Here is a 21,198-nt window from a genome sequence, read left to right on the forward strand (position 1 = left end):
TCAGTGCTTTCACTGACGCCGCTACGTCATCTGCGTGCCCTACATCTGCGGGAGGGGGAGGTCCGCCCTCAGCGTTCCTTCCTCCACGAGGTCACGGATGATCCTGTCCGGACCCGCCATTGCCCACTCACATGACGCTAGGATCCCAGGCGCATCAGCCAGTTTTGGGGACACATGGTAGGTTTAACACCACATCCTCAGTCTCTCCTTTCTTCACCATCTCACCATCCCCCTGGCATCCTTCTCCTTTGGGTCAGCACCATGTCACACCACCCCCTTTTCCTCTCTCCCCTTTCCCCCTCCTTCTTCCCCTTCTCCCCCTTCCAGGCCACCTGTCATATCCATCTCTCATCCACCCCTGCACACTCACTCCTGCCCCAGGCACTTTTTCAATTTCTTTTTCTTTTTTTTTTTTTCTTTCTTTTCTTGTCCTTCACACCCACCTTTTTCCATTATTCAGCTTGTATCCCTCTCACTTTCCACACCAGCTCCTGCTCATCACACCGCTATTTCTATCTCACCCTATCCATATCATTTTGCTACATCATTATCATTTTTCTTTCCTTTCACATATACAACAGATTTGGTAGGTCCAATCTCCCATCACTCTCTCACTACCCACCTACCGCGGACCCCCCTTCTCTGGCTGCTCTCCATGGGACCCTTCAGCTCCCGGGTCAGGCTTTCGGTCCGCCACCATTACACGGGAATCCAATCTCCATGTAGTTCAACCTGTGAGTAATCCACACTCCTTGGTATTATCATTATCCCTTTTGAATTGTTAACTTTAGCCTTACAGCCTTTCACATATACTCAAACTTATTGTTCTTTTGTAGATACATCCAAATACATAGATCTCTGAAGAAGGGAGATGTAGCTCCCGAAACGCGTCAGATCAATTTGTATTGTATTCCACTATCATGGAACTATCAACATGTTATCCAGGCTATTGTCCAACCAAGTGGTCACACCAGGATATCTATCAACGTTTAATATTGTACATGCTATTACACTATGCCATTATGGCCATCGAGCCGTGCTATGTGATATTTTTTACATGTCATTATTATTTGCTTAACTTGTTTATACAGTGTAATAATAAATTTATACATTGTTTTACATATTTAATTTGGTATTTATTCAATCTCCAGCCAATAGCACCAACCTCATTTAAAGTCCCGCGGGCCATTTTTCTGTATTGTAAACCCTTCCATGTACCCAGTGAAGTGATTGGTCTCAGGTGACACACAGAGATTAAACAAACCCTCCTACATAGGTGGTACCTGTCTATCTGCAATCTTCTCTTTTCTACATCTGTTCAATGTCCAGAATTTATAAAGCTTGTCCGAGCTGTCAGAAAACAGGGGGCGGAGAGCTGAAATTACACTCTGCAGAGCTCAGTGGGGAGAGGTCTGAGAGTTGATTGGAGGGAAGGGACACACCCCCTTCACACATCAACAGAGCTGAGGCTGTCAATCACAGACTGTGTGCTGGGGCTCCCTCCCCTGTCCCCTTTTTTTCTCTTGGTGTCAGGAAAAATTGTCAGAAGTGATTCATGCTGATAGCAGAAGAACAAAGCAGCAGACAGAAATGACACTTAGTACTCTTAATTCAGAGAAGTACACACTATAGAGGGACATGCTTTGTTCATATTTCAGGTTTACAACCACTTCAACGTTTTTAGTCAGAAACAGTTTCCAGGGCTAAAACAAGAACTTGTTGCAGGTAGAATAATAAGCAAAAGATTGGTCAGGAAAATATCAGGAAGTGTAAATATCCATAAATAATAGTTGGAGATAATAGTATGTCACTTCTCACAAAAAAAGAAAAAAAAAGATTTGAGAAAGGAGGGGTGGGTGGAAGGGTTCTAGAGGAAGGGAGTGGAAGGAAATTTTAGGGAAAGGGGTTAGGGATCAGGAATGTTGTGAAGGTTTCCCTAAGTTGGATATGTAATTTCAGAAGATGCAGAAGGACTGGCCACCTAACCAGAGGTTGACAGTAGCGTTTGGTAGTCTGAGGAGAAGATGAACTCGGTCCAACTAAAGCACCTTTTGCAGGACTGTTCTTCTTTGGTATTGACAGTCGCCAACAATTCTTCCATCATATGTACTTCGCCAATCTTGGCGAACCATAAGCTAATCAGGGGTGTTATAGATGTATTCCTAATCAGTTTAATGTACCTGTTGTAGAGGCTAGAGGAGTCCATTGTCATTGAACCTCTCCCCTCATAAAGCACCAAGACTGCATTCACACTTCAGCGTTTTGAATCGCGGGCAGATTTGCTGCGATTCTGCCCGCGGTTTCAAAGCACCGATGTATGAATTACAAATCACGGGACGAATATTTGAAATGCCATTCATTTGAATGGCACCTAAAATCGCAGTGTGGTTCTGCCGCGAAAGTTGCGCGATAGAGCGCTCTGCAATCGCGGCAACCTGCATCCCGTGAAGCATGTCACCCAAAAGTAGCTCCTGAACTTTTTTTTGGTGACAAGTGTGAATGCAGTGTAAAGGTGTAATCCTATACACTTGGCTGGCATTCATACACTATACCATAGCTGATGATGTTCCTCATTTGAAACCAAATCCCTCTGTTTCTTTTCAGTTGTCCCTCATTTTGGTCTGATGTATAGAGCACTTTAAAAAATATATATTAGTTACTGTAACTTTTAGTCGTGTTAGGGCTTGTTCACACAGCAATGTACAACTGCCGCAAATTGAACCTCAATTGTAAGCCGGCAGTAGGGGGCGGTGTAATGCACGTTTCAACGCATCACACGGCTCCCTTATTATTCTTTTTTTTTTTTTGTAGGAACTTTATTTGAAGTGTACAAAAGTGATGCAGCACAGTATGTTGCACTACTGTATAGTGACATGCGATCCTGCCCAGTACGCTGGGATAAAATGCAGCATGTCTACATTTTATCGCAGACCACTGTAGTTCGGCTTCAGGCTGTGTTGAAGTGTAAATAGAACACATAGAAAACAATTAATTTCCAGTGCAAAAAAAAAAAAAGCTGTTCACTGTACTATGTGACAGTGCCTGTATACTACTCCAATCATTTCTTCTAACCTTCAGTTGATTGCATTTGTTTTTATAAAAAAATGTATGTATAATGTGGATGTAGCCAAAAAAAGAACGTGGAATCATCATGTATTGGGTAATTCTTCCTGGTGTGCTCAGTTGGGGATATTTCCTTAAGCTTCCTACACACGCAACGATTATCGGCCGACCGATCGGCCGTCTTTTGTCCAGTGTTGTTGTGTTGGTTGAAATGTGCTCTAGACTGCACACGAATTTTCTCGGCCAACAAAAACCAACTTCAGAAGTGATGTCATGTTCTGGTTTACTTTCCGTGTGTTTTTTCTTCTCTGAGCATGCCCAGTCTTGCTCATCTGATTTTTGTCTGCCGAAATCTGTACTGACTGAGGAACAATCGGCCGTTCTGTTGACGGCCAACAAAAATTTTATAGCCTGCACACCAGATTTTGTTCGGCCGAAAAGTCGGTGTCGGTTGTCGGAAGCATCATACTAACAAGCCGAAAATCGGCCGATCAGACGTTGGCCGAAAATTCACGGCCAACTATCATTGCGTGTGTACGAGGCATTAGTCTGCAAACTTTGTCTGAAAGTTGTCCCTCTTTCACATATTAGAAAGCTGGGAGGTATGGCTATGAGAACTGAACTGGATGAACTAAAAGCTGAGTTCATAGTATGAATTGAAAGTCATCATCATGACGCAAGCTTTATTTGACGTCCTGTGCCTCCCTCTGCTGAGCTGTATTAGCCTATGTTTGTAGGTTTGAGTAAGGTGATTGCATACCTCCCAACTTTTTGAGATGGAAACGAGGGACACCTATTAGCAAAAAGTATGTAGACATAGTACACGCCCTAAAGGAGAATTATATAAAAACAATTAATCAGCTGAACCCACAAGTGCATTTTTATTCCTTTTATATTGGCTTTTGACATTTACAAATGCAGCCATTTAGAAATTGGATGAAAGGTTTAGGACTGGGAAACACTTTTTGAAAGATAAAAAGTGAATTTTATATACAACTATATATAGATAAGACCAAAATGAGGAGTAAGGAGGGACATAGGGACTTTATTTCAAATCAGGGACAGTCCCTTCAAATCAGGGACAGTTGGGAGCTATGTGATTGTAGTCATACAAGTGCAGCACCTAGCAGTGGCTCTGTGGCAGCACTTTAGGGGGAGGCAGCTCCTGCCCAACAGTGTCTGCATAGTTCAGGCAGACAGGCAGTGTGAGCAGGTAGTAAAAGATTCAGATCGGGGAAGGGAGGACAAAGAAGAGGATGCAAGCGTGTAGGAGAAAGATGAGGGTACAGGTATGAACGAGGAAGAAGGTGGCACAGGTGTGAAGGAGGAAGAAGAGGGTCCAGGTAAGGAGCAGGAAGAAGAGGGTTCAGGTATGAAAGAGGAAGAAGATAGCACAGGCGTGGAGGAGGAAGAAGAGGGTCCAGGTGTGGAGGAGGAAGAAGAGAGTATAGGTGTGCAGGAGAAAAAAGAGGTTGCTGGTATGGAAGAGGAAGAGGGTGCAGGTGTGAAAGAGGAAGAAGAAGGTGCAGGTATAGAGGAGGAAGAAGAAGGAGAGGGTGTGGAGGAGGAAGGAGAGGGTGCAGGTATGGAAGAGGAAGAGGGTACAGGTGTGGAGGAGAAAGAGAGGGTACAGGTGTGGAGGAGAAAGGAGAGGGTACAGGTGTGGAGGAGAAAGAAGAGGGTACAGGTGTGGAGGAGAAAGAAGAGGGTACAGGTGTGAAGGAGGAAGAAGAGGATACAGATGTGGAGGAGAAAAAAGAGGGTACAGGTGTGGAGGAGAAAGAAGAGGGTACAGGTGTGTAGGAGAAAGAAGAGGGTACAGGTGTGGAGGGGAAAGGAGAGGGTACAGGTGTGGAGGAGAAAGGAGAGGGTACAGGTGTGGAGGAGAAAGAAGAGGGTACAGGTGTGGAGGAGAAAGAAGAGGGTACAGGTGTGGAGGAGAAAGGAGAGGGTACAGGTGTGTGGAGGAGAAAGAAGAGGGTACAGGTGTGGAGGAGAAAGAAGAGGGTACAGGTGTGGAGGAGAAAGTAGAGGGTACAGGTGTGGAGGAGAAAGGAGAGGGTACAGGTGTGGAGGAGAAAGGAGAGGGTACAGGTGTGGAGGAGAAAGAAGAGGGTGCAGGTGTGGAGGAGAAAGTAGAGGGTACAGGTGTGGAGGAGAAAGGAGAGGGTACAGGTGTGGAGGAGAAAGAAGAGGGTACAGGTGTGGAGGAGAAAGAAGAGGGTACAGGTGTGGAGGAGAAAGAAGAGGGTACAGGTGTGGAGGAGAAAGGAGAGGGTACAGGTGTGGAGGAGAAAGAAGAGGGTACAGGTGTGAAGGAAGAAGAAGAGGGTACAGGTGTGGAGGAGAAAGTAGAGGGTACAGGTGTGGAGGAAAAAGGAGAGGGTACAGGTGTGGAGGAAAAAGGAGAGGGTACAGGTGTGGAGGAAAAAGGAGAGGGTACAGGTGTGGAGGAAAAAGGAGAGGGTACAGGTGTGAAGAAGCAGAAAGAAGGGACAGGCGTGGAGAGGGAAGTTCTGTGTCTCACTTGTCGGGCTGCCACACTGAACTCCTTGCAGCTGCAGTTCTGGTCTAGGTAGGTCTGGATGAAAATAAGAAGATTTTTGTTCATAGCCTGGTGAATGCTGTACTCCCAGCCTGACACATAGCTGCTCAGCTGGCACTAGTGGAAGCCACATAGGCAGACACATCGGGCTGTCTGACCCCACACCTGGAGGACTATCCTTCGGACCCTGTGCACTGCATCGTCTAATCCATCTACAGGAGTCAGGACACATTGTTGATGATTCAAAGGTCGGCTTGTTATGCCTCACTGGTTGTGAACTACAGTATGAGTGGGGCAGTGAAGAGGAAGTGTAGTTTTGGAGAACTGTTGTGGAAGGTAATTCTGGATCTTATACAGGGAAAAGTGCAGGACACTGACTAGGGAACTGCTTGAAATCCATCTGTGAACTCTGGGGGGCAGCAAACAGCTTGGATCTGCGGGATGCCGGGATTTTGATAAAATCCTGAGACAGTCCCGCAGATTCATGGATTGTTGGGAGTTTTGCCTTCTGGTGCTATAGACAGTCTATTTAAGTTAATGGACTGCCTTAACTGCATGGCATAACACTTTAACACATGTACTAATGCACCGTATTGGAGGAAATGGGCCCTAAATGTTTAATAATTACATGGATTTCTCTCAAATAAAAAGGTTATCCCTTTCCACATTCAGTATGCCTTCTTGGCATTAATGGGCCGGTGCCTGGGGCAGCTGGTTATGGTGAAAGGCTCCAAGCCACAAACTTAGCAATTTGTTACTGTCATTTCTTCAGCTACCTCTCCATATAACATTAATTTATATAATGTCTTTTAGAACGAATTCTCTTTTTAATTTCATGTTGCATTACTAATTTTCGTTATCATGAGCAGACAGATGTTTAGATTTCCTGTGATGTGGTGAGGTCAGACCTGTAGCGTGTATGAACATGGTGCGTGGGTTGACTTTTATAAGAAACATAAAATGGCTTTTGTTGCAGTTAGCACCTCTGACTGTAGAATTTGTGTAAACCATGAAGGATGGGCACTTTGAAGTTTAACTCTAGGCAAACACTTATGTACACCGTTAAATTCTCATACAATTGCTGTTTTGCCTGTCAAATGTTTCAAAATTTGTCCATCTATCCAGCCAGTTCTGAGATTTTCAAAGCCCTGGCAGACAGCACAGCCCACTTAACAACCTGACTTTTTCTCCACCACAGTTAAGCAACATAGGCTGGTCACCTCCCTGCCCCAGCCTGAGATCAAACAGTGAAGATGCATAAACAGACTTAAAACGTATCCATCTGCTTTTCTCCTCCTGTCAGCATGTCTCCTGTCGGCACAAGTGCATCAGTCCCTGATTGGCTCCCAGGGCTGTTCCTCCCTCTCTTCAAATTAGCTTTTATTAATATATTTGGGTCCCACCCTTTTCCCTGCAAGGTACACTCAAAATTTTGAAGGTATGTGACCTAGTATGGTGCGGTGGGGAAAGGGGGTTGCAAGTTGACAATTACAGCTGCCATTGGTAACCTGCCCCTTCAAGTTGGCAATGGCAGCTGTCAGATTTCTATAATGACAGCACCATTTAGACTTCATGGGGAAGAATTATTTTCCCAATATTGCATTCTAAAATACTGATATTAGACATATTGCTTTGAATTTGCTATAATTTTTATAACATAAGATTCTGTAGTACTTTGAAAAAGAATGATAAAAGCAAAACAAATAAGTATCATCAAATGTAAAAATGCATTAAAAGGGTAGTAAGGCCAAGACCACAAGTGTGGACAAGATAATAAATCTAGAAATCGAGGGTCTACAAACTTTCTAAACAAAGGGTCAGTTTACTGTCTTTCTTATGTTAGGGGGGCATATTATAGCCAGTGGAAGTAAAAAATGCCCCAACATCCATGGGGGGTAAACACTGCCTCAGGCATGGTGGTCACTAGGAGATAAAAAAAAAATAAATACACAGCACCTGTAGTTAGTAGGAGGAATAGTGTCCCATCACTGATGTTGGCTGTAAGAATAGTGCCCCATCATTGATGTTTGTTGTAGGAATAGTGCCCCATCATTGATGTTTGTTGTAGGAATAGTGCCCCATCATTGATGTTGGTTGTAGAAATAGTGTCCCATCATTGATGTTGTTTGTAGGAATAGTGCCCCATCATTGATGTTTGTTGTAGGAATAGTGCCCCATCATTGATGTTGGTTGTAGAAATAGTGTCCCATCATTGATGTTGTTTGTAGGAATAGTGCCCCATCATTGATGTTGGTTGTAGGAAAAGGGCCCCATCATTAACCACTTTACCACCGGAGGATTTTGCTGTCTTACGTCCAGGCCACTTTTTGTGATTCGGCGCTGTGCAACTTTAACTGACAATTGCCCGGTCGTGCAACGCTGTACCCAAACAAAATTTACATTCTTTTTTCCCCACAAACAGAGCTTTCTTTTGGTGGTATTTGATCACCTGTGCGATTTTTAGTTTTTGCGCTATAAACAAAAAAAGAGCGTTTATTTTGAAAAAATAACAATATGTTTAAAAAATTTTTATATGAAATTCCCCCCCAAAAAAATTTTAAAATCAAAATGTTTTTAAATTTTTGGCCAATTTGTTTTCTGCTACCTATGTTTAGTAAAAAAAAATCACAATAAGCGTATTTTGATTGGTTTGTGCAAAAGTTATTGCATTTACTAACTAAGGGAAAGATTTTTGTCATTTTTGATGGTTTTTATTTTAAAGAGAAATGGTGGCGTTCTGCGATTTTTTTTGCGGGACTGCGACATTGCGGCGGACAGATCGGACCCTTGACTGACATTTTTGACACTTTTGGGGGTACCAGTGACATTACTGCAGTAATCAGTGCTATATATATGCACTGTTCCTGTAAAAATGACACTGGCAGGGAAGGGGTTAATTTTATTGGAGAGGGAGGAGTTAATGTATGCCTGGTGCTTACTAACGTGTGTGGGGGGAGGTGACTGAGTGAGTCAGGGACAGATCGCATGTTCAGCTATGCTGAACCATGCTATCTGTCCCTGTCTGTCACTTAGGAGATCCGCCCGCTCTGTTTACACAAGCGGGCGGCTCTCCACACTCGATTCCCCGACGATCGGAGAAGAGCAGCGGCGATCGCCGCCGCTCCTCCCCTGGCCCGACTCCCGCTGTGACTGAAAACAGCGGGAGCGCGCCTCCGGCAGCGCGCGAGCGCCGCCTACAGGGGGAGGAGTCCAGCGACGTAGGTCTACGTCGCTGGACGATAACGAGCAGTAGCAGTAGCAGTAGCAGCAATGTGAGCAGACGTCAAGTAGTTAATGTAGGGTGTAGGAATAGTGCCCCATCATTGATGTTGGTTGTAGGAATAGGGCCCCATCATTGATGTTTGTTGTAGGAGTAGTGTCCCATCATGCATGTTGGTTGTAGGAACAGTGTCCCATCATTCAATTATGTTGGTTGTATGAAAAGTGTCCCATCAATGGTTTGTTTGTAGGAATAGTGCCCTATCATTGATGTTGGTTGTAAGAATAGTGCCCCATCATTGATGTAGGGTGTAGGAATAGTGCCCCATCATTGATGTTGGTTGTAGGAATAGGGCCCCAGCATTGATGTTTGTTGTAGGAGTAGTGTCCCATCATGCATGTTGGTTGTAGGAACAGTGTCCCATCATTCATTGATGTTGGTTGTATGAAAAGTGTCCCATCAATGGTTTGTTTGTAGGAATAGTGCCCTATCATTGATGTTGGTTTTATGAATAGTGCTCCATCATTGATGTTGGTTGTAGGACAATTGGCCCATCATTGATAATGGCTGTAGGAAAAATGCCCCATTACTGATGTTGGTTGTAGGAATAGTGCCCCTTTATTGAAATTGGTTGTAGGATTAGTGCCCCATCATTGGTGTCAGTGGGTGTAATAGTGCCCAGTCATTGGTTTCAGTGGAAGGGATGGTGCCTCATCATTGGTGTCAGTGAAAGGAATAGATCCTCCAGGGCCAAATAAAGGCTAGCAAAGGGCCACATCCGGCCTTAGGACCACAGTCTGGAGATGATATGTGGAAAGTGATAGGTTAGAAAGAAGTGTTTATTTGGAAATATCTATGCCTAATTCAAAAACCTTTTGTATATTTACACAAATAGGTAACTCATAAAGAACCTGCAGTGATTACAATAAGGGCAGAGTGGTGGTGGTGGTGGTTGGGCTTAGATGTAGATAGAAAGGTAGTGTGATAACTAAGGATGAGAAGCAGTAAATGAAGCTGGACAAGTATGGGTTGGTCAGTTTCTATAACATTGTAGGATAATATTACTTTAATGCTAACTGAACAAGTCAGACCCTCCCTGCAGTGATTACACTAAGGGCAGTGAGGGGGAGATGTATGTGGAAAAGAAGTATGATAGCTGAGGATGAGAAGTAGTAATAAAGAAGAGCTGTGTGGTTTATGATAACATTGTAAGATAATATTAAGACAACAAAAAATAACCTCTAGATCTCCCTCTTTCTATATCCTCAAAAAGCAATGATCTGTAAGTCCCTAGGCATAACATAATGAATTCCCAAAGAATATAAAAGTACTAGTTATGGACTCAACCAGACATGGAAAGGTATGTGTATATATAGAACAAAGGGGGGATGTATATCCCTGGATAAATACACACCACCATATAATAGTGATAGTGGGCTTGTACCACCTAAAATTATTCCATACCATGCGGTTATTTAACTGGGGAGCCAAGCAACTGGACAGTAGTACTCAAAAATAGAAAGCAAGAGGAGTTGCAAAGAAATGGTTCAACACAGGTTTGTGGAAAATTATTGTAAATGAATACATTTTATTGAGGATATAACACATAAAAAACCCCCACAGAATGGTGTTGGGTATATTAAATAGCCTGTGAAATCTCTCCCACCATAAACCACGTCCAAGCTCAGTTAAAACACACTATGAACTCAAAAAATCACTCCGACCCCACCCAGACAGCACGCAGCCCCCCTCTCTCTCCAATACACAGACCACCTTCCCTGCCGTGTCAAGGGGTGCACCCCTATTCCATTGAAAGGCTCCTGGGAAAGTTGTGGTGTAGACAGGGCAATTTTGGGGGGTCAAATGGCCGCATAGCCAAGACCTGGAAAGATGACAGTCCAGTCATTGGTGTAATTGTCAGTTGGCCAGCAGGGGGAGCAGTTCCTGTAAATCAAGCCAGTGGGTGAGCCAGATAGAGGAAGATGTCTAAATCAAGTTGTTGCAATCTGTACAGTGTAGTGGCTTTTCAAATGTCCCGCATAATGGATTCCTATATCTCTGGGGAATTGATAGAACAAAGGAACCCGATAAGGGATCATAAGTTCACGGTGATTCAGTCCGCAGTTTTGATGTATTGTAACGCCTTGCCAAGACCAAGCAGTGTATTAGGCTCAACAAGGAACAAGCTGTAAGGCTGGCTTTTAGCCTCTATATACCACTCCGTGCTCAAGCCACTGCTAAATGTATGAGCCTCAGTGTGCCACCCTTCATGGCGTGCTTGTAAGTTCATTGGCTAATAGCCCAAATCATTTGCCAGTTGAAGTGAACAAACAGTCCAGAAACATCCTGGTTCAAAAGTGCAAACTCTGGCGTGACTTATGTATATGACAATGATAAATGTCTCTTACCAAGCCAATGAAGGGTAGACTGATGTAACAGCTTTCAAAGGTTTAAATTGTGTGCCTTCTGTTTGGAGTGAGGCCATTGACAGGACTCTTTCAGGCTGAGGATTTTTTATGTGTTATATCCTCAATAAAGTGCATTAATTTACAATAATTTTCCACAAACCTGTGTTGAGCCATTTTTTGCAACTCCTCTTGCTTTCTATTTTTGAGTATGTGTATACCGTATATAACAGTCCTAATAGCCAAAACACTGTATCAATCCACTTTATTGTACACAAATTTATTCTTAAAAACTATTTCTATAAACATCCACTGTACTGCAAGTGGATGATCAAATGCATACTGTATATAGGTTGAACACAGAGTATTTGTTGTTATAAGGACAAACCCTTGTACATATATTGTGATGCCCAAGCAGCAAAAATGTTGAAAAAATTTGTCCGTATGAGGAACCTATATCGATAGATCAAATACTGTACAACACATGCAGAATCTATATAGAGATCTGTGTCAATATTGTGATATATAAGTTCATGAACTTTGAAAGTCACCATGGATGCATGAAAGTATTGCAGTATGATCCAGAGGAGAGCCCATTAAATAAGGGTAAAGGATATGCAGACGTTCACCACCTCCCTTGCACACTATGGTAATAATGATGTAATAATGAAGTTGTTAGTCCCTCAGTGGAAGTCTTTGATGACGAAACGCGTCAGACATGAGTGCGCGGTCGCCTTAGCAACGAGAGACGCTATGCCACGCTGTTCGATCCGACTTGCTAGGCGCTAAGCAGTCGGTTGGAGGACAGAGGCGGATGGACGCTGCTTCTATGCATTTGTAAATGCATTTTTATCATGCTCGGATTGTGAGTAGCATTCTGTGGGGAACTGGGGACTGGTGTGTATTTCATTAAATGTTTTGTGGAATTACGCTATGTGTCCCCTGTTGTGCTTACACCTACATGAACATATGGGCGATTGAGAAAAGCATTTCAGTTGAGAGCCAAGCTGTGGGTGCCAATTGTCCAGTGGTGGAAGAATTTGCTGTGATGCTTACAGGCCTTTATTTATCATCGATCTCGTGAGTCTCCATTTTGATGGGTGATCACGGCTTGCTGGTGGAGGCACACAGATTATGCAATTAGCTGCACTTCTATCTTACCATCTTTGTCACCTGCACATATATGTTGGACTGTTTTTTGGCTCAATTGATATTCATATCTCTAGCGTGTGCATTGGATTACTGATGGACATTCAGTCGATGATTTTTTAACCATTTATGTGTAATATATGTTAGCGCTGCTAGTGTTACAGATTGGCTCGTTAAGTTCAATCAGTTGCACCTGTTTTATTTATCATCCATTTGGTTATAGCAGCAGCTTCAGCCTTTAGGGCTTTGTTTTTTATTAATTTTATATAAATTTTCTGTTATTTAGCGCTGGGTGAGTGAGATTGATTACCCAATACAGTGTTTGACTTCTTGCTCCTTTTTTTATATGAAAAATAAATATAACACACACATTGGTTTCATGGCCAATGCCAATAGCATGATTGCATATACACAGGTAACACATACATAGGTTGAAGGCTAATTAGCAGTAGCGTGGTCACACATACATGGGTTGATGGCTAATGAGCAGTCGCGTGATCCAGGGGAGGGTTGTCAATTCATACAACCTCCCCCACCACACGTTAGGGAGAGAAGAGTTATTTGTATATCAGTTTAGAAGCTCAATAAAGAACTAATCAAGTCAAAAGGTGGAAAATTGGACAGAGATAAACAGGCATATGCCGCAGGAAATGCATACAGCTGGACTAGAACCCAATACCCCCTTGATCACGTGCCAATCCAGAGGCCACACAACATATGATAAGAGTAGTCAATCAGAAACGAGAAGTCAAGATAGGAGACCCCCTTCTCACGAGGTGGGAGGGGTGCTAGAGCTGGCAAAGGTCAATGATGAGGTTGGGGAGACCCCCTAAAGAGAAAAATTGAGGTTGTAAAGGGAGAAAATTTTTGAAGTAGGGTGATTACAGCAGCCATCCCTAATATAAAAAAACAGGGTGAGTCCACTAAGAAGCGCAGACGGAGGAGAAATAGACGCAGGACATCAGGTACAACAAATGGACCCACCCCTTATTACCAGTCAACAAATCATCAACACAATAGGTATAGGGGTCCATACATCACCAACCGGCACTGAGACAACCCTCACACCACTGCCCAAGAAATACGGACTGGATCAACATGTGACACAAACAGGGAACAAAAAAGTTTTAGAGTTGTAAACCTTCCAAGGTTCAACTCTCAGATGCCCAACAGGGACTTTCTGCCCCACACTAAGGGGTGACATTTTTAAGGTGGTAAAGGATATCTACTGTATTTGTTCGCTACGAGGTTGGTATTATGAGTCTTACATGAAAGGAAAGCACAAGTATCCTCGTTAGGACCCTTAGGGGATTGGACACATTTACGTAGACAGGAATACAGAGCACGGAGGGATCTTATTGATCTCTGGGAGGAAGGAGCTGTGGAACAAGAAGAGTACTTGATAGATGAGGAAATCTCTAAAATGACTGGTTCTAGAGGCGAGTGGGAATTTTCCCTGGCACAGGGTCAAGAGACTAACAGTGATGCCTTGAAGGAGGTAGGCTTTTTTAAACGATCAGGGATGTTTCCCCCCCTGTCCGCCATAGTCGGGGTGTCTTGCTTTGTTAAAGCAGTCACTAAGGAATTTAGAAAACTAAGGTGGAAAAGGTGTCTCCACTCTCCAGTGACAACTTGACACCTGCGGTATGCAATGCCCTGCAGGAATTAGGGCTGAACCTTGACTTGATCATTAAAATGGCGGACAAGGGGGGACACATTGTATTAATGGATTATACAAGATACATTTGTAAACGTATTTTAAAAAACAAAGACTGGTATTTGATCCATCAATATAGGTTTCTCATATGGACAGATTTTTTCAACCTTTTTGCTGCTTGAGCATCACAATATATGTACAAGGGTTTGCCATTATAACATCAATTACTTTGTGTTCAACCTATTTACAGTATGCATTAGGTCATCCACTTGCAGTACAGTTTATACAGTGTTTTGGCCAACGAGACTGTTGTGTGTGTGTGTGTGTGTGTGTGTGTATATATATATATATATATATATATATATATATATATATATACATACCCTTTCCATGTCTGGCTGAGCCTCTAACTAGTATTTTTATATTCTTAGGTCATTTTTGGATAATATTGCATTGTTCTGTTCCATTTCATCCATTTCCATGTTTCCTTCTTTTTCAGAGAACTCCTGTACAGTGCATATCGAAAAGGAGAAAGATTTTGTATTATTTGGACAAACAGCTGTCCTGAATTGCACCAGCAACTGTACAAACCTGTCTTGGGAAACCAGGCTGACTAAACAACGAGTATCTCTTGACAAGAGTGGCACCTTCTCATGGGTTGAAGTCATAGTTAGTGAGTGGGCAGACTCACCCATACAATGTCTGGCAAATGATGACGACAAAGACGAGGCCAGAGTGATACCTTATGGTATGTTCATTTTATACTTTAGATGTTATCATGTAGTTTAACATGCTTCAATTCATGTATAGGAAAAAAGTTCCACCAAACATACCAAAATTCAGATATCAATCTGCAAAATAAATCAAACCTTTATATATTCATTCTTCAAAAAGGGAATCTAGTTCCTAAATATAAAAGAGGTGGGTAAGGTGGCCGAGGGTTAGAGCCTAAAAGAAATGTAAATTCTGCTCCATTCTTTCTAATGCCCAAAAATATTTTGGCTGGGTTAATAGAGAAGTCTGGGTTTCTTTTTTTAAATTGATACTTACCAAGGTGAATGCAGCATCAGTCCAATGCTGCATCTGTTCCCCGGTGCCTCTGCACTGAGAACCGAGCCATCGAACATCGCCGATCGCTTGGTTCTAACAGCTTCCCGAGCAGAGAGCTGCTGATTGTCAGTCACTGCTCTCTGCTCTGCCCCCTCCTCGCTGGGCTGTGGAGGGGCAGGAGCAGCTGGCTCAGGCTCTCAGCGGCTCACTGAGAGGCTGAGCCGGTTGTCAGTCCAGGCACCTGGGGGATCCCGACTTCCATTGTCATGATGACGATGTGCCTGGACTGACTTCTGTGACGTCAGCAGAGAGCGGACTGCGGGAGTGCAGAATGAACCGCATTCCTGTGATCCATAAGATATGTACAGCCAAATGAACTTTGGCTGTACTTCTTCTTTAAGCTTTAAATGCATATAACGAAAGTTGATAAAATACAATATAAAGAAATGAGATTTCAGTTATTCTATTCATACTGTGTAACTGTTGTGACATTTACCTCTCGGTGGGGGGATTTTGGCGCAGAGCGGCTGCATATTTGTGTGCATAAGTGTAAATACAGCTGTTCCGAGAGCACACGATCCCAGCGCGGTTACCAGTGGCTAATGGAAAGCTCCCAATCGCTACTTGTCATCGCAGCTTTCTGATCATGTGACCGCCGTGACAGCCAATCGCGGCAGTTACATGATCATAAGCCCCGCCTCCCGGCACCCTAAACCGCTTAATCACTTTCCGCCCACCGTATGCAGAATAATGGCCGTAGGGTGGTTGTATTATCCTGACTGGCATCATATGACATCCAGCAGGATAAGTCGCTTGTGCGTGCCCACAGGGGCGCACAGAGCAGCAATCGGTAGTGCGGTGTGTGTCGCTCTGACACACCTGATCTCCGATCCTGGTAAAGAGCCTATAAAGAAGGCTGTTTTCTATGTGATCAGCTGTGTCCAATCACAGCTGGTCACATCTTAAAAAGAAAGTGTCGTTTTATCAGCTTTTCCTCTATTCTTGCTGACAAGGTGCGGGTAGAGGAGAGCTGATCAGCGGCTCTCCTGACGGGGGGGGGGGGGGGGGGGGAGTCTGCGCTGATAATCAGCACATTGATTATCAGTGCAGAAGAATAACCACTAGAGCCCACCAGGGATGCCATCCAGTGCCCATTAAGGATGCTCATTAGGTATGTCAATCAGTGCCCATTAGTATGGCCTGTCAGTGCTTCCTCATTAGTGCTGCCTATCAGTGCCTATCAGTGTCCATTAGTGCCGCCCATCAGTGCCCATCATTGCCTATTAGTGCCACCCATTAGTGCTCATCAGTGCCACCTATGAGTGCCCATCAGTGCTGCATATCAGTGCCCATCACTGCTGCATATAAGTGCTGCCTATCAGTGCTGCATATTAGTGCCTCATCATCAAGGCCACCCCATCAATGCCACCCCATCAGTGCCACCTCATCAGTGCCGCCTTATCAGTGTCCATCAGTGCCTCCTCATCAGTGGCCGTCAGTGCAGTCTCATCAGTGCTCGTCAGTGAAGAAAAGAACTTACTCATTTACAAAAAATTATAACAGAAACTAAGAAAAACTTTTTTGTTCAAAATTTTCGTTCTTTTTTTATTTGTTTAACCACTTGCCTACAGGGCACTTAAATCCTCCTCCTGCCCAGGCCAATTTTCAGCTTTCAGCGCTGTCGCACTTTGAATGACAAATGCATGGTTATGCAACACTGTACCCAAATTACATTTTTATAATTTTTTTTTCAAACAAATAGAGCTTTCTTTTGGTGGTATTTAATATTGGGGTTTTTATTTATTGCTTAACAAACAAAAAAAGACCGAAAATTTTTAAAAACAAATCTGTTTTTATAGTTAGTTATAAAATTTTGCAAACAATTAATTTTTCTCCTTTATTGATGTGCGCTGATGAGGCGGCACTGATGGGCCCTGATAGGCACTGGTAGGCTGCACTAAGGGGCACTGATAGGCTGCATTGTTGGGCACTGATAGGCTGCACTGATGGACACTAGTAGGCTGCACTGGTGGGCACTGATAGGCGTTGCTGATGGGCACTGATAAGGTGGTGGCACTGTTAAGGCAGCACTGATGGGTGGCACCGATGGGCACTGATGGGCGGCACTGAAGGGCACTAGTAGGTGGCACTGAAAGGCACTAATATGCAGAACTCATGGGCACTGATAGGTGGCACTGGTGGACGGCACTGGTGAGCACTGATAGGTGGCACTGGTAGGTGGCGCTGGTGGGCACTGGTAGGTGGCACTGGTGGGGGACACTGGTGGGCACTTGTGGGCACAAATAATCCCTTTCCTCTTCTGGACCAATGTCCCTCTGACAGCAGCGGGAAATCGTTTTTTTTTTTCCTCCTCACATTGACAGTGTGAGGAGAAAAAAACAGCTGATCGCAGGCTGCTGTTTACTTTACATGATCAGCTGTCATGGGCTGACAGCTGATCACGTGGTAAGGGGGTGGGATCGCCACCCTTACTCCGGTCTGTGATCAAGCGAGTCTCATGGACTTACCGATCACAGAGCGATCTGGGCGCGCTCCGCAGGGAGCACGCTGGCCGCTCATGGACGGCAGGATGTCAATGTACGCCCTACCGGTAATTTAGGTCTGTGCTGTAGCTGTCTTTCAGCTAGAGTGCAGGTGTCAACTAGTTAACAAAAGGTAAAAAACCCCAGTGGTGATCAAATACCACCAAAGGAAAGCTCTATTTGTGGGAAAAAAATGATAAAAATCTTCTTCAAAAAATTTCTTTGAGTACAGTACAGTGTTGCATGACCGCGTAATTTTCATTCAAAATGTGACAGCGCTGAAAGCTGAAAATTGACCTGGGCAGGAAGGGGGTGAAAGTGCCCAGTATTGAAGTGGTTAAAGGGACGAGAGGTGCTGGCTGCACAGGCACCATCAAGAGAATTTTTTTCCATTTTCTAAATTAATTCAAAGTGTTCTCTGGTTGAACTAGGTGAAAAGTGTGATGCCACCGTCCTGTTTCTTTCAGAGATACTTTTTGTTGTTAAATTAATTTATAATGACTCAAGCTTTGATCCCTTTTCAGGCTTTATACAATTCTATACTAAATATTAGCACTTAAATTCCACTTTAAATAATAATAATATCTCTCTGGATGAACACAGTGGAGTGACTTGAATTTTATGTAATTACAGCTCTGCCATCTAGATTGGACATAGACCTGAAGAAGGAACTGGAGGAGGACAAAGAACATGAAGTCATCTGTTCAGTGTATAATGTGGCTCCTGTCCAATATGTCATTTTATCAGTGACCAGAGGAGGAGAAACAATATTTAGGAAACCATATAAAGAGAACACCGCTGAAGGCCCACAAACTTTTACGGAGAAATTTAGGTTCACTGCAGTACGTAGTGACAACCTGCAGGACTTTGCCTGCCAAGTCACATTAAATCTTACAAACGTCCCCAATACAACGGTGCAGTCATCTCCTGTCACTGTCAGGACATATGGTAAGTCACATCATCTATATACTGTACACACTCTATAATGGTTCTCTGAAATCTCTTTGCTCTGCCTATAAATGTCTGCTTTTTCAATGATGAAAATGTTTTTAAAAAACGCAATTCTAAAAACAACTCCTTAGGCACTTTAAAGGGTACCTGTAAAAATACATGCTGCAATAAAGAAAGGTAGAGTTGTCAGGTTTTACGGTAGTTTTAAGGGATGATGTTAAACCAGTCGTATTTCCACTTTCCATACCAATTCACTTTTTGCCATTATCTTCCAACTTTTTTTGTATATGGCCATTATCCGCTTGACCCCCAGGCCTTTACTGGCACTTTTTTTGTTTACATTGATGTAGCATCCTCCTAGGTAGGTGCTAGACAGAGAGTATAGTTTTGGATCTTTCTGCTTACCAGAAGGACTGCAGGTAAATCTATATTGTTTTCTGCCTACCAGAGAGCAGGATCTGCTAGTGAGGTCTGCTCATGGTGCTCAGGTGTAGCTCCATTATAGGGAGGCATATTGGACAGTGGGAGGAAACCTGACATTCAGTACAGCCCTGGTAATTGGCAGAGAAAAGTGCCTCAGTGCATGCTGGGATACTGTATAAATGCCAAGGGCACACGTGTTTGGGGTCTGTCAGATAGAGAGCGGAGTCCTGGGGGGGAGGGGATAGCTGCCCCTCCTCTGTAGAAGTTGCCATGCGGCCTCAGGTTGTCGACCTGAGGGCCTAAAAGAGTTAGAGAGGAACTGAACCCAGAGGCCCTACAGAGCTGACTGGAAGGGACACACTGGAAAGGATCTGATTCTGCATACAGTGAGTACAGATCTGTGTCAAGGGGCCTGTCCTGAGGGGGGCCATTCCCTCAGCTAGAAGCGTCAGTGGATGGGTGTCAGTAAAAGGGATGCTATAGAGTATCCTGAAGATAATGTAGTTGCATTAAGTTGGTTGCTGGAGAGAGAGCAAGTCGACATAAATCCATACACGTGGCAGTATGTTTAACCACTTACCGACCGCCCGCCGTCAAAATACGTCGATCCTTGGACGCTAAATAAAAACAGATAGCTGCCATAACCCCGGTATTTTTTTTTAAAAGGCGGGCGGTCCTCTTTCAGATAAGGGTGGTCCCAGCGGCAGATTTACCGCAGGATCACCCTTACGGTCGTTGCCTAGCAACTGGTTTAAAAAGCCAATTTTTTTTCAGCAATATTTTTTTTTTTCTTTTTTAGTGTAGTTGTGAGGTCTGAGATCTTTTTGATCCCAGATCTCACAATAAAGAGGTCCTGTCATGCTTATTTCTATTACAAGGGATGTTTACATTCCTTGTAATAGGAATAAAAATTATCAAAAGGTTTTTTTTTTTTTTAAACAGTGTAAAAATAAAAAATAATAAATAAAATCAATAGGAAAAAAAATGAAAGCGCCCTGTCCCCGTCAGCTCACGCACAGAAGCAAACACATACGTAACTCCCGCCCACATATGTAAACGGTGTTCAAACCACACATGTGAGGTATCGCCACAATCGTTAGAGCGAGAGCAATCATTTGAGCCCTAGACTTCCTCTGTAACTCTAAGCTGGTAACTTGTAGACATTTTTAAATTGTCGCCTATGGGGATTTTTAAGTACCAATGTTTGTTACCATTCCACGAGCGTGCGAAATTTTGAAGCATGACATGTTGGGTATCTATTTACTCGGCGTAACATTATCTTTCATATTATAGAAAAAAATTGGGCTAACTTTACTATTTTCTTATTTTTTTAAAAAAAAAATATATATATATATTTTTTTCTTCCAAAAAGATTGTGTTTGGAAGACCGCTGCGCAAATACAGGGGGATAAAAAATATTGCAGCGATCTCAGTTTTTATTCTCTAGGGTCTCTGATAAAAAAAATGTATATATATATATATATATATATATATAATGTTTGGGACTTCTAAGTAGTTTTCTAGCAAAGAAAAAAATGATTTTAGCTTGTAAACAACAAGTGTCAGAAATAGGCCCGGTCTTAAAGTGGTTAAAGCAGTGTGACTGCTTCCACAAGTAACCTGATGAGGCCAAGTGGGAGTTGTCCTTGTAAACTGTAAATAGTTTGAGTTGGAGTATCCCACTATTCCCTTCTCCCATCCAAGTTCCACAATAAATACTAAAAACCAATACCCCTGGACTGTTTATTGAGCAACAAGCCATTGGGAGTAAGGATAAATGTGTGAACTGTCCCTAAGTGACTGTCTGCAGGTAATCAGGGAAGGCCCAACAAGTCATCACACAGCAAGTCCTACGGGGACAATGCTACATGTAATAATAATATATATATTTTTTTTTCAAGCTAGAAAATTACTTAGCACCCCCAAACAGTATATATTTTATAAAGACAGAGGCCCTAGAGCAGGGGTGTCCAAACTTTTTTCAAAGAGGGCCAGATTTGATGAAGTGAACATGCGTGAGGGCCAACCATTTTGCCTGACATTCTTTGGACCATTAAAATTAGATGCAAATTACCTATTTTATGCAAAGTTTATTGCAAATGGCATACTTTTCCCATTTCGTCACATGGATGACAAATCTAAACAGGTGTTATGCCAGTTATCATGGAGAGGGCGCTGGTCCTGTCATACTA

At 43.2% G+C, this 21,198-nt stretch overlaps 1 protein-coding gene across 1 annotated transcript in view; it reads left to right on the plus strand.

The window, feature by feature from the left end:
* Positions 1-21,198, plus strand: part of LOC309554672 (intercellular adhesion molecule 1-like) — an 89,811-nt gene that overhangs the window by 46,033 nt on the left and 22,580 nt on the right. Inside the window, exons 2-3 of the mRNA XM_082256381.1 lie at positions 14,539-14,787; positions 18,266-18,580. Coding sequence (XP_082112507.1) covers positions 14,539-14,787; positions 18,266-18,580 — 564 coding nt within the window. The remainder of the gene's footprint in view (positions 1-14,538; positions 14,788-18,265; positions 18,581-21,198) is intronic.

This window comes from Pelophylax lessonae (genome assembly GCF_965119305.1).
Source record: "Pelophylax lessonae genome assembly, chromosome: 4".
Taxonomy (NCBI): Eukaryota; Metazoa; Chordata; class Amphibia; order Anura; family Ranidae; genus Pelophylax; species Pelophylax lessonae.